We start from the raw sequence: 18,535 nt of genomic DNA, 5'->3' as shown, positions 1-18,535 counted from the left end.
CCTTGTTATCACAGTGTTAACACATCCAGTTTTTATACAGATGATCAGAAAGATGCAGAAAAAAATCTGAATTGGAAGGTTCTTGAAGACCAGCCAAAGTAAGATTCATTTCATGATCAACAGATTTCAAGTCATCTCACAAACAGAATTCTGGAGAAAACTCAACAGGTCTGGCAGCATCTGTGGAGAGAGAAACAGAGTTAATATTTTGAGTCTGGTACAGCTCTTTTTTTGAATTAAAGGTTCAGAAGAATCTGCAACAACCAGCAAGATGTTGGCAAAGTTGACGCCATCGTAAAAGTCATGAGTGTGACTTTTCTGAAGGGGAACAGAATTTCAGAGAGGTTCACTGAACAAGTCATCACCTTGTGATAAAAGATGTATTATATCCCTGAATTTGCATTTCAAAACAGAGACAGATGGATATTCTCTGACATCTTTTCTTTAGGTTCAATTTGGGACAGGGTCGTAAATACATCAGTTCCAAGGGAGCATGTGTTTGCGGTTGAGTGCAGTGTCAATGGATCAAATGTTTGTATCCAGTTGGGCTTATGACAGCCAGAGTAAACATTAAGGCAATTAGTTTAGTTTTGACTGCAGAACAGAAAATTCAAATCTTTAGTTCAGAAAAACAAAGTTCAGTTCAAAAGTAGAATGCTTTCTCCTGTCAGAGGAATTAAGTCAGTTAAGGGAACCAGTCACCTCAGAAGAAGTGATCTTTAGTACATGAAGCTGACTAGCCAGGTCAGTTTCAATAGAAATCTTCAAATTATTAGTACTGCAAAAGTTTTGAAGGGCAGAGTTATAAGGTTAATGCCAAGGAACATGGAAAGAAATCAGAAAAAAATGGAATCAGCAGTTCAAGAGAAGGAAACACGACTGCATCAATTAAATACTGATATAAAAAAGTCAAGTTAGGAGTGATATTTCTTAGGGATTCTCTCTCTACAACAGATGATGTTGGGAAACAGACAAGCTTTTTTTCTATGCTTCCTTCTTCTATATGTATAAAATGTTGTTTTTTTATTTCTTTGTTTGTGTAATTAACAACAGAATTTAAGTTCAAGAACATCTGAAACCTCCTGTGAATATATTACAGTGACTAACCACCAGATTAACCTAGTGGAAAAAGAATATATATGATCCAGCAAGTCAGGTTTCATTCTAGGATCTCACTTGTCCAGTATTACCATCAGCTGGGATAACAGCTAATTAAAGCCTTTAGGAAGGATATTTTGGGCAAGAAAAATGGTCATACCATTGACACATTACTTGAGGATTGGCACAAGTACAAAGCCACAGGGGTAGGCCAATAGCAATTGCATGTTTTAGGTGCAGCCAACACCACTGCTATGATCAGAAAATCACACCAAACCAGCCAATTCTCTAATAGAGATAACAAGGTGTGGAGCTGGATGAACACGGCAGGCCAAGCAGCATCAGAGGAGCAGGAAAGCTGACGTTTTGGGCCTAGACCCTTCTTCAGAAATTTTCCTGCTCCTCTGATGCTGCTTGGCCTGGTGTGTTCATCTAGCTCTACACGTTGTTATCTCAGATTCTCCAGCATCTGCAGTTCCTACTATCTCTGACACAGTTCTCTAATAGATGCAGCTTCTGATATCGATTGAAAAGCTTTTTTTGAAGATTTCTATTTAAACTGTCCTGGCTTGTCAGCTTGTCAAGGTATAAAATTGGGGTTACAATTCTAAAGGTGGTACAGAAGCAGACAGTCCTGGGTGTACATGTGCACGGATCATTGAAGGTGGCAGAACAGATGGAGAGAGCAGTAAATAAGGCACAGGATCTATTTTAGGAGTATAGAGTATAAGAGCAAAGAAGTGTTGAGAAACAACAACAGAAATTGCTGGGAAATGTCTGCTGGTCTGGCAGCAACTGTGGCAGTTAAGTTCTGAAGAAGGGTCACTGGAACTGTTAATTCTGCTCTCTCACCACAGATGCTGCCAGAATTGCTGAGTTTTTCCAGCAATTTGTTTTTGTTTCTGATTTCCAGCATCCACAGTCTTTTCTTAAGCAAAGGGGTGATTTTCAACTCAAAAGACACTTGTTAGACTTCAGCTGGTGTATCATGTACAGTTGTGGATGCTACATTATAGGAAAGAAGTGAATGCATTGGAACACTGCAGAAATGATTTACTACAATGGTTCCAGGTATGAGAAAATTTGGTTTTGAGGACAGATTGAAGAAATTGGGGTGCTCTCCCTGGAAAGAATAAAGCTGAGAGATGATCTGATTGAGATTTTCAAATTCATGAGCTGTGTGGTCAGAGCAGATCGAGTGAAGTTGTTTCTGTTCGGAAAAGAAACAAGAGATTGTACAGATTTAAAATGATGTGCGAACTAAGCAAAGATGAAAAAACTTCTTCACATAACAAGTTGCTAGGATATGGAATGCACTGCCTGAAAATGTTGTGGAAGCACATTCGACTAAGGCATTCAAGGGATCATTGGATGTGTTTTTGGATAGTAATGGTGTACAAGGACATGGAGAAAAGGCTGAAGATTGGCACCAGATAATACAGCAAGTTCAGGCACAATAGGCTGAAAGCACTGAAATAATTCCTGTGAAGACCTGCAAAGCACATGACAGCAAGGGACACTGGGCAGGCATGTGGAATAAATCTCAGTCTAAAAGCCAAGTCAGACTCCAGAACAAAAGATGTGATCAGAGTGCCAGTACACCACCGCACAGTGGCAGCAAGAAGAGTGTAAAGTGCTCAGATGCAAAACATCAATGATGTTCAGAGTCAACCAAGCGAAAGACAAATTTCAGAACATGATCAAGCTTTCTATATTGTTAATCTCATGTTGATGGCATAAGGCAATAAGAAGCTTTAACACCCATTGCTATCAGGTGTCATGAAAAGGCAGGACGATACACACTACAAGGTAAAATCAACACAGGAGCTTATGTCAATATTTTAGAACTACACATCCTGAACGGCACATATCTCAGCAATGCTGTTTCATAGTACAACCTGCAAGAGACCATCTCAGTGGATCAGATCAGATCAGATCACCAATTCTGTGCACTGGCAGAACCGCACCACCAATACACAACCTCAGTTCAAAATCTTCTACTTAGCAGATGCCAAGAGTCAGCAGGACTACAAGTATGCACAGATCTTGGTATGGTCACAGTTCATGAGATTCAAATCCACACCCACTATGGTGGGATGGACCACAGACAAAGCAATCAAAGCAGTCAACAATTTGCAAGTAAACATTTTGAAGTGAGATGTAAAGCAGGTATCAGGACAATTACGTCTGACACACTAAGCAGAGTAGGCAACCCAGACAAAGGACAAAATCCCCCTCTTGATGTACACATCGATGCCCTATACTACAAAGCTGAAGATATTCTGAAAACTGATCTGTTGTACTTTGCCCAGGGCCAGCATGAACAGCTGCAATTGACAACTGCCAAAGATAAGCAACTATAAGAGTTACAGAAGATCATTATCCAGGGATGGCCTGGCGATACTAAAGAAATACCCGAGAGGATACATTCATTTTTGCCATGCAGACATTCACTTATTATATCACTACAAGTAATTCTTAAAAGCAAACAAGTCATAAAACCAAGTGTGGTAACAGTGTGGAGCTGGAGGAACACAGAAGGCCAGGCAGCATCAGAGGAACAGGAAAGTTGACATTTTGGGTCAGGACCCTCCTTCAGAAATGTGGGGGTAGGGAAGGGAGCTCAGAAATAAAGAGAGAGAAGAGGGGTGGGGCTGGGGAAGGTAGGTGGGATGGTGATAGGTGAGTGTAAGTAGGCAGTTGTGGGGATTGGTCAGTAAGGTGGGAGGTGCAGATAAGTGGGAGAGAAGATGGACAGATTGTATCAGTTCAAGGAGGTGGGATGAGAGGGAGGGTTGGTCATGAGATGAGGCCGGGGGTGGGGAGATTTTGAAACTGGTAAAATCCACATTTAGGCCACTGGGCTGTAGGCTCCCAAGGTGCAATATGAGGTGCTGCTCCTCCAGTTTGCAGATGGCATCACTGAAGGAGGCCCAGGATGGACATGTCACCCAGGGAGTGGGAGGGGGAGTGGAAAAGATTCGCAACCGGAAGATGTTGTCATTTGTCGCGAACAGAGCGCACGTGCTGTACAAAGTGGTCTCCGAGCCTCCGATTGGTCTCAACAACATATAGAGGAAGCCACATCGGGAGCAGCGGATGCAATAAACCACATTGACGGATGTGCAGGTGAACCTCTGTCTGATGTGGAAGGTTTATTTGGTGCCTTGTATGGAGGTGAGGGGGGAGGTGTAGGGGCAGGTGTTGGGGCAGGTGTTGCACTTCCTGTGGTTGCAGGGAAAGGCGTCAGGGGTGGTGGGCTAGTGGGGAATGTGGAACAGACGAGGGAGTCGCAGAGAGAGCAGTCCCTATGAAAGGCAGATAGGGCATCATGTTCCTGTAACACCAGGGGCACATGGCATTGAACATAGATTAATGTGCTAGCTGCCATGTGTGCTCTGGCCATGGAAGAGTCTGGATATGCAATCACTTTTGAATGTAGGTGCGGCATATTAAACATACCAACCTTGACAATGAAGGAAACGTCTGCGGCTGCAGGATATTCTTCGATGCCAGTAGCTGTAAACCTATTCGCAGTACATGTGAAGACCATGGGTTTGTTTCTCTAAATTTCCCACTATTCATCAAATTAGCAACACAACGATTGTGACTGTTGTTGACACAATCAGCACTATTATCAGCTATGTTCGGTGTTCTAGATCAGACAATATCCAAAAATGGACTGCACTCACACTGGTAAACTGTTTCAGACATGTGTATTAAGTGGGGAATGACTCATATCACATTGTCGACCACACTCAAACACGAGCAGAATATATAGTATGTACTATGCAATCAATGATCATCAAGTGTCCAGCAACAAAGCAACGCGTTTGCACGGTATTGCTGCCTTTTCAATCAACAGCACTGGGATTACCATTATCAAACAGATACTTGGAAGGCAAGTGCGAACAACCGTACCCAGGAACTGTCTTATCGATCCCAGGACAAAAAGGAGAATGTAACAGATACTTGAGAAGCAACCAGGTAGACAGCAACAAAAATTGAGCTTTGGGGAGAAAGCGAGTTAGAAATAAGGATACAAATGCTTGGATACCAGAAAAAGTTTCAGAGATATGTAACTAGCCCAGAACAGACAAGGTGCTGCACTGCAAAGGAATAGAAGCTAGCTCAGACCAATATACAACACACCTATCATGCACAAAGAGAGTGAGGAAGAACACTCTGATAACGACTGTGTGGTGATGTTTAGTGACAGAAACCAGCATGAGCAAGTACCTCTCCAGATGGGTAAACGTCACCCGATCAGGCGAAATGTCAAACTTCAAATTGTATTGAAATGTTAGCCTTGTAAACTCTATTTTATCTGCTCATATAATTACCAAATTCACAAAACATGCCCCTGCATAACCATGAATCATCTGTTTGGGATAAGTATTTATCTTTGGAAGAAGGTGAATGCTGTGTTAAATTCTAACAAGGAGCAGGAATAGACAATTTGGCCCCTCAACTTTGCTCTATCATTCAATAAGGTCACAGTTGATCTGATTGTAACGTCAAATCTACATTCCCACCTATCCCTGATAATCTATTACAAAAAGAGTTGCTTAGCTGATTGGGCTGGTTTACAATGCAGAGTAATGCCAACAGCATGGGTTCAATTCCCACACTGACTGAGGTTACCTTGGAGGACTATCTTCCTCAGACTTCCTCTCCCCTCACCTCAGATTAAACCACCATCATGCATCTCTCTCTCTCTCTCTCTCTCTCTCTCTATTGAGAGAGAAGCCCCATGGTCTGGTAAGACTATAGTAACTTTACTGAATAACCTTGCCTAGCACTTGTGCCTTACAACTTTTAAAAGGACTCTAGTTCCACTGCCTTTTCAGGAACAGCGTTTCAAAGATTGTCAACCTTCACAGAAAAGATTTTGCCTCATCTCTGTTTTAAGTGGAGAACACTTGATTTGGGTTGAGGCTTCCTGATTGCTAGCAGCAATGCTGCATCACCAACATTTATGGCAAAAGCCCACCATGATCTTGCTTCCTAATTTGGTGACCTCCTTCAGTCTATCTCTAAGTTATTCATCCGTCTCTAGCCTCTTGTGCATCTCTCCCTCCCTTTCAATCTACCAAAGGCAGTTGTACCTCCAGCTGCCTAGGCCAATATTTTGGATTTCTTTCACTTAATTCTTCTGTTTCTTCACCTCTTGCTCCTCCTTGAAACTTATTTCTTCAGCTAACTTTTTTTTGTCACTCTTCATGGAATCTCCTTCATCATAAGTGGAATTTTTCCTTCTGCAGCTCCAACTCCTTGTGAAGCAATGATGAAGATTCTTCAACATTAAGTAAACTATACAAATGTGAATTGTTTTAGATTGTTAAAAATAACAATATTATTTTGTAGCTCTGAAAGAATTACTGTATGCATTACTGCAATTTACCTTGTTTAGCTCTGGCAAAACATGATCATCAGACATCCTCAACATTGCTGAAAGAAAAATTAAGCCTGATTATACCATGAGAATTTGTCATAGTGTTACATAAATTTTCATTAACGAACCATCTTCAGCCCACACACTAATGAAAGATAATATTGTAAATACTGTCACTTGAGTCAAACATTAGTTTAGCAAGCTTCTATTTAATCCTAGCTAAATGAAATGTCGATTTCATTCGATTTAAGTGCCAGCTATTAATGTGAAATAAAAAATGTGAAATTCACAGACGACTACAAAGGAGGAGGCAAGGGTTTGGGTGTTATTATCATTAGACTATGAATCCAGAAATTCAGCTAATGTTCTCAGGACTTGGGTTTGAATCTTGCCATGGCAGATGATAGAAGCTGAATTCAACAGGAAAAAAAAAATCCAGAATTAACAATCTATTGATGATCATGAAACCATTGTCTACTGTCAGAAAAACCGACCTGGCTCACTAATGTCTTTCAGGAAAGGAGATCTGCTACCCTCACCTAATCTGGCCGACATTTAACTCTACATCCACAGCTGACTCTCAACTGCCCTCTGAAATGGCCTAGTAAGTTATTTAGTTGCAGCAACTGCCATTCCTAAAGGCATTGTGGGTCAGCCTACAACACATGGACGGCAGCGATTCAAGAAGGCAGCTCACCACCACCTTTTCAAGGGCAGTTAGGGTCAGGCAATAAATGCCAGTCAGGGATGTTCGCATTCTATGAGTGAATAAAGAAAAAAAAAATTTCTCACTGGAGTAATAACAACATCTCTTAAATAGTTGAAAATAATTGTTGCTTGAATTAAAGCTGTTGTATTAAATTTTAGTTTTTTAAAGTTGCTACATAGAGAAGGCATTTTAAAAATAATTATCATTTAAGTTACTTTAACCCTGGCCAGACATGCAATATAATCCACAGTGCTATTAGATTAACGTTTGGTTGCTCATCTCCTAATTCTCCAAGTCCAGCCCACCATCTACAAGGAACAAATCAGAAACTACAAGCTAGGCCCGAAATGTCAGCTTCCCTTCTCCTCTGATTGCTGCTTGGCCTGCTGTGTTCATCCAGCTCTATGCCTTGTTATCCTACATTCCCTATAATTTGTTTTTCTTTTATGCAGACCCTGAGTCCCCAAAACTGGAAGTCAATTCTGGGAACAGTGTTAGCATGCCAATCAGCATGTGCAGATCCTCAGAGTGGCTGTGTGGTTGCACAGCTTCCAGAGAACATTCGTCAAGATTGTGATGGAATACTCTTCGCTCGCCTGGATGAGCATAAATCCAACAACAGTCATGAAATTTGACACCATCCAGGATAAATCAGTCCTCTTGACTGACAGCACATCCACAAACACCCACTCCCTCCATCACTGAAGCATAATAGTAGCAATGTGTACCATCTACAAGATGCCCTGCAGAAACATACCTTAGACAGTACCTTCCAAAACCATGACCCTGACAATCTGGAAGGACAAGGGCAGCATTGGCATGGCAACATTGCCAACAGCATGTTCCTCTCCAAGCCGCTCACCACCCTGAATTGTAAGTATATCACTGTTCCTTCAGTGTCTCTGGGTAAATATTCTGGAACCCCCTCCCTAACAGCATTGTTAATTTTCCCAAATCAAATGGGCTGCAGCAGTTCAAGAAGCTAGCTCAGCACTGCCTTCTCAAGAACATTTAGGGATGGGCAATAAATATTGGCCCACGCAATGAAGCCCATGTCCCTGAATGAAATTTAAAAAATATAGACAAATTGTAATCGCATTTTCAGAAAGTGGGTCTGAGGCACAAAGTGTATAGTATTTCTAAAGGCTGAATTCTAGATATGAGATCAGTGTGACAGTCCTTGATGCAAAACAGCACAGGACCAAATATGAAACTAATTACTTCTAGCAAAATGTACATTAGATGGGTTTCAAACAGAAAACACTTCAGTCTTTTGACTAACATCTGACAACAAAGGAAGATGGTTCAGGTCATGCATGGCTGCTGTGTTGCAAAAGGTCCCATCACCATCAGCCCCATAGGACAACTAGGGATGGACAATTAATATGATCTTGTTCCTGTTGTCTCCACTTAAATTTTAGTAAGTAGAATTTGACCATGTACATCATAAATTTAGAAATTACAAGAGCAATATTTTTCTGAGGTTGATCAGAATTGATCTGAAGTTATCTGACTATATTTATTCATTTTTAGGAACATAGGTTACGCAGTCCTGTGAGCATGTTCTGCCATTCAATTAGATCATGAGTGATTGGTATTTTAATCTAAATTTCCACAACTTGGTGCTATTGTCCTTAAGCCTCAAGTTTATCAAAAATCTATCAATTTCAGATTTTACACTTCCAATTAAACTAGGCATTAGCAGCTTTTAAAGGAACGTGTTTGGATTTCCACTTCTTATTATGCAAAGGACCACAACTGACATCACTCCTGCACATCCTCCACCATTACTAACTCCATGCCACTTACAGAACAGTATGATTTTGTTTCGTTGGATTTAAAATAGATTACTGCACACAGTTCCTCTCTGAATTCCATCCGGGACAGTTCTGTCCACTCACTAATAATATCTCTTTTCAACTGTCTGTTTCCACCTACATTACTTATTGTATGATTCAATTTTGTCGTCAGCAAATTATTGTCTTTCTCATCACGAATTATTTCCAAACACAGCGAAAAGCTGAATCACTAATTCAGATCCTTTGGGGATACCACTAGTTACAACCCGTCAATTAGAGTGCATATCCTCATCCCTAATCAAAGTTACCTAACACTTAAAAGGATTTCCGAAATCATGCCTCAAATTCCATGTGATTCCATTTTTTCTAATAGTCTATTATGTGCAACTCTATTGAACATTTTCTGGAAGCCCACATAAATAGTCATCATTTTTTTAGTCAGTAATTATCAGATTCACGTTTCTTCATATGGTGACTGATAGTTTGGTAGATACTTAACTAGACAGAACAGAATTTGATAAAATTGGCTTTAAAATAAATTTATCAACTGCTGGAGCAGGAAAGTTGACGTTTCAGGTCGGAACCCTTGTTCAGAAGGGTTCCGACCCGAAACGTTGACTTTCCTGCTCCTCGGATGCTGTCTGACCTGTTGTGCTTTTCCAGCTCGGCATTTAAAATCTCTAGCTTTCAGCATCTGCAGTCTTTTCCATCTCTTTATCAACTGCTGTCCAGATTCATGCAACGTCTATCAGAGTGAAGTGGACATATTTCCAATTCTGCATTAAGTAACATTAATTCTGTCAGTGTATGCTACAGTTGCTTTCAAACTATAACGGTAACATGTAAATGATTAGTTTTATTCATACAACTGATAATAATGCTGAATTAGACTCTTCTGCTTAGCATGCTTCATTCCATATTGTTAGCTGTATCTAAGTCAAGGACTTACAAATATAGCAGCATTCAAAATTACAATACGATAGAACAATCTATTACATATAGATTTTATGGTAAATGCAATTTTAATTACCTGCATATAGCCATCGGAAAAATGCCTTGAAGCTTTTCATACTACTGTCTATAACTCTAAAAAAGAAAAGATTATCAGTTAAAACCAATAATATTAATGGTTGTACTCAAGATGGCATCAATATTTTCTCGGTTTATATGGTGTGGCACTGCTCAGTAGAGACAACAATAATGATGGCTCAGATTCAGAGGAGAGTGTGGCAAATTCCCTACACTTCTTTATAATTGAAGATTGACCATTTGATAAAGTGAGCAGAGGTGGGGAGATTTGCAGTGGGGACAGGAATTACATGTTGGATTTATTTTACAATAGTCATTCCTGTGAGGGAGAGTCATTCAGTGAAATATTACGGGGGTGTGGGGAGGCAATTGTTGGAGGAGGAAATTTCAATCTACCTTATATAAGAATTCACATTATGGAAGTTCCAAACTTACCAAGTAATCACCTAAGTGCAGTTTCTTTAATTTATTGGAGGGAACTGGGCTAAATACAGCCTCCTCTTTACAGGGGAGGAAAAGAATTATAATTTGGGACATTCACTAGGAGGAACATATAAATGGCCCCCAAAAAGTGCATACATATGAGTTTATCAATTCTGCTTTCAGCATTTATAAACACTGTTATAAGCACTTGGTGAGAGACTTAATATTGAAACACACGGAAGGGCATGAAGTCCGAACACTCACATGACAGAGATGTATAAACTTACCAGAAAAAGTTAGGGTTTGACCATTCTAATTTGAATAATTTTGCAATGGTATGGCAAATCATAATGACTTCCAAACAGACTTTCTACTAATAGAAGAAACTTTCTCAAATGTCATTCCATTCCTTCAGTTTTTATTTTTTTTTTAAGTTTTATTTTTACTTTCTCTGTCTTTTCACACTCTGTTAATCACACTCTTTATTTTACTAGCAGTACATGATTTAGGTTGAATTAGCTATTGTGACGTACAGTTCCTAGTTCAGACTTTGCTTGCCTGCTGCAATAATTTTTCAATCTTATTGATTATGGATTATACACAGTACCTTGCTCCTTAGAGTCTGTGAACGTGTTGCAAAGAAATGATTCACAACTTCAAATTTCAGTGAACAAACATATAGAAAGTTTGCGGACTTGTGCAAGTGTAAAGAAAATAAATGGATTCAAGATAGCACTGACACAAGTCGACTCTGTGAGCTCTCTACAGCAGATCTTAATCTCACATTTCTTATAATCATTCCACACTTTTAAACCTCAATTCAAAGCCTGTAAAAATGACTAACAATGTTCTCTAACATCTACTATGCTTTGCTCTGTTCAACCACCCTATCATCTGTATTTCAATGTATTTTATGATCTGCCTGTACTGCACGCAAAACAAAACTTTTCACCGTACTGAAGTATGTGTGACAAATAATAAATGAAATCAAATCAAGGTGATGCTGTCATTCCTGCTAAATACAAAATCTGTGCCATGTTTAACATTAAAATATTATTCACATATGGAAGTATTTAAAAATGAAATTTCCACATTATTTAGAATGGCTTATTCATTTACAATAGAGATGGGACAAGGAAAACAAGTATTTATCGAAATGTACTTCAACCTATTGTATTGTAATTCATTAGTATGCCATACATTAAAATTTGTTAAATCACAAACTATGCCTTTCAATTACTCGTATTCATTTTATTTAAGACTCCCTGTTTTCATAAAATTCATCATTCAATGTTTCAGTTATTGCTCAATTACACTTTTTATTTGTTATGGGTAAAACAGATTCTTCACACAAAAAAAGCAACTTAACTCAAAGCTTGCTTCCATTTGTACTTACTGTAACAATTCATTTGCTTTCAGTATAAATGTTCCTACAGCATTTATGGCATCTTTGAAAGAAAAGAAGTAATTTACTTAAATCAAATATTGAAAAATAAAATTGCAAGTTTCATTCATCAGGTGATTTGATGCTGTTCCAATATGTCATATAATTAGACAGAGTTAGATTGCTTTGATTCCTAAAGTGCACTAAGTGCTAATGAACTGTATTAAGATTGTAATTGAACAGCATGTGACCCCTTTCACCTTTGCTTTTGCTCCTGTAACGGCAAAATGATAATTCCTATGTTAGCAGAACAGCATTAGAAAAGTCTTGTGAGCACACTGCCACTGTGTCTCATAAGGCAAAATGCATTCTGTAATTTGATGGTATATAATAAATATCACAATTTAAGTCAAGCAGGAATTGGTAACAACACCAAGAGAGCCAGTCAGCGGTGTGAATAATAAACTGAAAAGCAGGCCATTATTATAATTTACAAAATTCCAGAGTCCATGATTTAAAGTCATTTAAAGAAAATTCAATGAATTAGTCCAATGCTCATGCTTTGTATTTCATCAACAAGCATTTAAAAATATAAGTATGTATACTTTAAACAGAATTCTACATACAAGTTAAACATCATTAAAATGGTACTATGGATTAAGACTGATTTGCCTCCACCTTGTTAGCATATTGGTGTAATTAATAAAGCTTAAATAATCAAATTATACTGTACTTAAGTTTAGTGACAATAAGTCTTGGCATGGGTGTAACTTTGGGATGATTCATGAATTTTGGGGTATGTTGCTACAAAGTCAAGTTACCAGCTCTTTAAATGACAAAAGATTTAAGAAAGAATATTTGCATAATTGGCCTCCAGTGAGTGTAGCTTAACAGGAAACAGAAACCAAGAGGCAAATCTGAATGACTAGAAAGATGGTTGGAGGACTTAAATATGCTGTTAGAAATACAACTAAGATTTGATTATTGTAGGGAAGTTAGGAGTGCTCACCCCATTGATTAAAAGTTGCAAATATGTTAAATTTAGTTGCATTGATACTGGTGCACATACTTGGGCTAAATGTTGCAAAGCTACCTTCAAAAAAGGATATACAAAAAGGACTGATGAGGGTTACTGTGGCACAATGGTAGTGTCTCTATCTTTTGGCAAGGAGGCTTGCATTCAAGTCCCACCTGTGCCAGGGATGGGTAATAACATCTCTGAACAGTTGATTAGATAACATCCCTAAAAAGAGGGGTGCACCACAAAAGATTGCTGCACTTACAAAGTATTAGCATTTATCCCAGGGCACTTGAGGGGCATTTGTCAGGAGAGGGAGTTAGTAGTGGGGCTTTGTTAGGAAATTAGTATTAGCACAGGACATTGCCAGTCCTTGGAATGTGTTATAGGATGAAGGGTTGCTCTAAGAATTCAGTATTCAAGCAGCTTATGAAATGTGTAGCTTCAACAGCTAAAGTGGTCTGGAAGTTAAAGTAGATTAAGTTGTGGTAGGTTGGAAAAAAATCCACTGGAATCGAAATCTTAATATTGATAGAGTCAAGTAAGCTAAACTAAAATCTTGTAGGACATTGTGGATCCAGGGACAAAGTTTAAGGAACCAAGGAAAAAGATCTCTGCAGTTCTGGGAAAGGCAAACCAACATCCTTTGGAAATATTATAACATGTAATTTGTTGAGCCAAGTTAAGTGTCAATATTTATTGTCCATTAAACCTTGTTCATTTGCATTCTAAATTAGTCATGGTCCTTTTTGCCCATTTGGTTAATCCTCATCAAGCATTTTCTTACTTTGGTTTAATATGGAGTCGACATCCCTACATATTTTACAATTCTTCCATTTTCATCATTCTTCTAAATTCGTTAAAAAAACCAAATACTTTGTAATGTTATAAAGGTATTGAACACTTAAAGGCTTAAAAATGTTTAAGATATACCTTCTATGGCTGGCACATTTAACCCTAAAGGTTGGTATTTCTGTTTCCACATTGCCATTCCCTTTAACTCATTTAGATGATACAGGAGAGCCTCTGAGCCACTGTGTAATAGCGACAGGGAAAGAAAACACCAGAAAATCAGCTCATAAGGTAAAAAAAAATTGTGCATTATTAATTCAATTCTGCATTCTTAAACTTATTTAAATTACTATGAAAATGAATTGTTGCATTTCCAAAAGCCTTTTTCTGAAGGAGGGTCACTGGACTCTAAATGTGAACTCTGTTTTTTTCTCCACAGATGCTGTCAGACCTGGTGAGTTTCTCCAGCAATTTCTATTTGCATTTTAGACCTCCAGCACTGCAGTCTTTGGTTTATTTTAGCCTTTTCTCTTCACTGTGTCACACAAATTATTTTGATGTTACCATTTTATAATAATCACACCTGCAGCTCTATACTTCTATTTCACATGGAACTTCAAAAAATTCAGTGCCCCACACTTAAGCCTCCTTGAAAGAAGGAACTTCTATTTAATTCATTGGCAGCACAGATCGTAAACACTAAGTTTAAGATTTTTGTCTTGCACTCATCAGGACTTGGGTGCAATAAAACAAATTTAGAAAGAAAACACCAATTTATACAGCATAAGAAAAGCTTTGAATGGTTAGAATGTGGTTGCAATGGAGATACAGCAAAAATTGTTAACTGTCATTCTTAGTTAGTTGAGCAAACTCAGGCCAGAGTCTGATCATAGTGTGGCCATGTAGAATGCAGCATGGATTGACAGTCTCTACAACCCTTTCCTCAATGAAAAAGGTCAATGTATACATAAATTCCTTCTGCCTGCAAAAAACAGGATCTATGTTATGAATACACGTAGCTTCCACAAAGTCCAAACGAATTACACTGACAGCCCAAGTGAAAATTATGAATTGGTTTCCATTGTAATTTTTAGAAGAGCCAGGATAATTTAGTACATTCTGTCCAACAGCAGAATCACATCTACTGTTGGACACAAATGTTCTGAGGTTTGCAAGCATGGGCTGGTTCAGTATGGTCAGTGCGTCGCCTGCTGTGGACGGTCAATAGGACATGTTATTTTTATAGAGTATGCCAATCAGTGAGACTTGTACACTACATGTTTGGCATCACATCAACACAAGCTCATCCACCACATTCCACAATTGCGAGGTAGGGAAAATGTCCCTCTGGCTTGATAGCAGCATCTTATTAGTGTCGAAAACCACTTGTGTGTTAAGTGCAAAGTAGCAATGTGAGACAGCTATTTTCAACTGTTACTCAAATTTTTGAGACACATTTCCCTTCTCGGGTAATCTGAAGTAGACTAAACACTTTTGGAGCTAAAAGTGATGGCTGTAAGCTGTTTACAAGTTTGTACAACATACAGCCAGTAATGATTTGATTAAGGTAGCCATTATCATGCAAAATCGTATTGATGGGCCCTATCTCAGCATCAAGCTTACGTATTAACAAGTGGCTAGGTCCTACTCATGAGGTTGCTAATACTATTGGTCTTGTAGCACATGAAACTGTAGGAACCCCAACACCTAATACGTGAACACAACACAGTAGTAGAAAATTTATGGACAGACTTTCTTTCCAACTAATACATTGCAGAAAGGGAGCTAATTTGATTGCTCCATTTCAATTAAGTGCACTTGAATGTAAACTTGAGTGCAGAATGGAGTTTATTGAGCTACGTAAGTAAATAATTTTATGCAGCTGCAAGTCTAAATATCACAAATGCATCATCTATGTATCTCAGGCATGAAAGGGTATGTTAGTGGTTTTTCCATTAAAAACATGCTTCTCATTCAAACTGACAAAGATATTAGCTAGAATTGGTCAAGAAGAGATTGCATATTAACACCATTTGTCTGGGTGCACAGTGTCATTGGAATGGAACTCAATTGCATGAGTTGTTAAGTTAATGAGTTTGATTAAAACATATTCAGATGTGTAAAGCTGCCAATATCTTACCAGACCATAGGGTTGTTCACTCATTAGAGAAAGCGCGAGAGAGACACACACATACAACTGGTCTCAGTTCTGAGGAAGGGTCTCTGGACGCAAAACATTAACTCTGATTTCTCTTCACGGATGCTGTCAGAACTGCTGAGCTTTTCCAGCCATTTTTGTATTTGTTTCAGACACAAATGGTGGTGGTTTAACCTGAGGAGTTACCACATGTTACGTAAGGGGAGCAGTTGAGAAGGAGAGTCCTTCATGATAACCTCAGCTATGTGGGAATTGAACCCACGCTGTTGCCGTCACTATACATCGCAAACCTGCTGTCCAGCCAACTGAGTTAATCATATATGAGATAACAAGGTGTAGAGCTGGATGTCCCACCTATCCCCTCCTCCCACCTCAAGCCTTACCCCCATCTCCTACCTACTAGCCTCATCCTGCCCCCTTGACCTGTCCGTCCTCCCTGGACTGACCTACCCCTCCATAACTCCCCACCTACACTCACCTTTACTGGCTCCATCCCCGCCTCTTTGACCTGTCTGTCTCCTCTCCACCTATCTTCTCCTTTATCCATCTTCTGTCCGCCTCCCCCTCTCTCCCTATTTACTTCAGAATCCCCTTCCCCTCCCTCATTTCTGAAGAAGGGTCTAGGCCCGAAATGTCTAAAAGCTTTCCTGCTCCTCTGATGCTGCTTGGCCTGCTGTGTTCATCCAGCTCTACACCTTGTTATCTCAGATTCTCCAGCATCTGCAGTTCCTCCTATCTCTGAGTTAATCATATGTCAGAGTTTGAGCAAATACCTCACATTGCATATGAAATATGGCTTCAGTCTTCTCATCATGTATGTTTTATGCTGAGACGGGGGTATCAAACTACGCTGCGTGTTACTGGCTACCCCAGTGGCCACCACTGTTCATCCTGAAAGATGGCCTGTCTACCTTATATTATCTTGGAAGAGGAAGGAAGCTTAGATATTTGAGCAACAGATGAAGTTGGCCATCTCTTACACCTACAGCCAATATAGTACATATCAAAATGGAAGGTTAAATGGCATCACTGTTTTCTAATTTTGTGCCAATCAACTATAAGCTGGTGAAATTTGTTTCACAATTACCTTGAAGATGCTTCCTTTTAGTTATACGATACTCTTCTACAACATTCCACATGTTCTCATTCCTCCAAACAAAGCTAATCATTGCTTAATTTCCATACTTCCATCTTCTGTTAACACTAACCCCAGCTACTTGAAATTGCTCAATTTATCAAAGTCATCACCTATTACCTTCACATCTTCACTCTGATCCTTTGCCCTAGATTTAAAATGACAGTCCATATATTATGTTTTGGTCTCCTGATCATCATATCCCTGGTTTCCAGGATTTTCTCTAAGTTTCCGCATACTCACCCATTGTCTCATCATCCCCATCATGTAAGTCAATGTTATCGGCAAACATCATTAATCGTGTAACTTCCTATCTCACTTGCTGTGGCATAACATACACGATAATCAGGCAGAAGGAAGGGATCAGTGCTGATCTTTGGTATAATCCAAACTTGGCTTTGAAACTTTGTTTCTTATTCCTGCCTGCTTTGTAGATGTCCTGTAAAAGCTGTAAGCACTTTCCAGGATTCTACAAATTCTAATAAATCTTCAAATTTAATCCCCGAGAACCTGGATATAAGCTTTCTCCAGACTGATGAATACAATTTTCATGTTCCATTGGCATACCTGATATTTTCCCATCTTGCGCCTTAACAAAATGGAGATGCTTCTCTTAGGCATGAATCCAAACTGACATCATGGAATTCCATTATTTTTCTAAGTTTCTGGTCTGTGATTCTCTGTCATATCTTGAAGGTATGCAATTGGTTAACTTCCTCATAGTTGTTGCCATCTTGAATAACTCCGTTCTCTTTGATTATCAGCACCAAAATGTTACTCCCCCTACGCCCTTTGGATTTTCTTTCTTTTCATATCACAATCCAATGAAGAGTGTAGGAGGGCATGCCAGGGGCAGCATCAGAAATACTGAAAAATGAGGAGTCAGCCTGAAGAAGATACAATACAGAACTACTTGCATACTAAACAGTGAAAACATCATGCAATTGACAGGGCTAGGCAACCCCACAACCAATGAATCAGATCTAAACTTTGCAGTCCTGCCAGATCGAGCCATCAAGGGATGCATAATTAAACAAAAGGAAGTAGAGGATCCAAAATATCCTCAATCTCAATGATAGGGGGCCCAGCACATCAGCGTAAAAGACAAGGTTGAAGTATTTGAATCCATCTACAGCCAGAAATGCGAAGTACATGATCATCTCAGCCACCTCCTGAGGTGCCCACCATCAATGATGCAGATCTTCAATAAATTTGAATTATTCCATGTGATATTAAAAAAACAGCTGAAGGCATTGGATACAGCAAAGACTATAGCCCCAGGTAACATTATGGCATCATACCAATGACTTGTGCTCCAGAACTGGCCACAAAGTTGGTCAAGTACAGCTACAACACTGGCACCTACCTGCCAATGAGGAAAATTGCTCACATATGTCCTGTGCACAAAAAAAACTAGACAAACACATCTCAGTCAATTACAGCCCTATCAGTCTATTCTCAATTTAAGTGATGAAAGAGATCATCAATGGCGTTTTCAAGCATACTTACAAATGAATAACCTGTTGACTGATGGTTAGTTTGGATTCTACTGGGCCACTTGTCTCCTAGCATCATTTGAACCATAGTCTAAACAT

The 18,535-nt window shown here is 39.1% G+C and overlaps 1 protein-coding gene across 1 annotated transcript in view; it reads right to left on the bottom strand.

Moving 5' to 3' along the window:
* anapc4 (anaphase promoting complex subunit 4) overlaps window positions 1–18,535 on the bottom strand; it is a 45,325-nt gene that overhangs the window by 12,483 nt on the left and 14,307 nt on the right. The window contains exons 8-11 of the mRNA XM_048602096.1: window positions 13,789–13,889; window positions 11,850–11,901; window positions 10,032–10,087; window positions 6,503–6,549 (exon numbers count right to left, since the gene is read on the bottom strand). Of these exons, the coding sequence (XP_048458053.1) occupies window positions 6,503–6,549; window positions 10,032–10,087; window positions 11,850–11,901; window positions 13,789–13,889 (256 nt within the window). The remainder of the gene's footprint in view (window positions 1–6,502; window positions 6,550–10,031; window positions 10,088–11,849; window positions 11,902–13,788; window positions 13,890–18,535) is intronic.

The sequence above is a fragment of the Rhincodon typus genome, chromosome 1 (genome assembly GCF_021869965.1).
Source record: "Rhincodon typus isolate 14 chromosome 1, sRhiTyp1.1, whole genome shotgun sequence".
Classification (NCBI taxonomy): domain Eukaryota; kingdom Metazoa; phylum Chordata; class Chondrichthyes; order Orectolobiformes; family Rhincodontidae; genus Rhincodon; species Rhincodon typus.
This window is presented reverse-complemented; position numbering and strand designations above follow the sequence as displayed.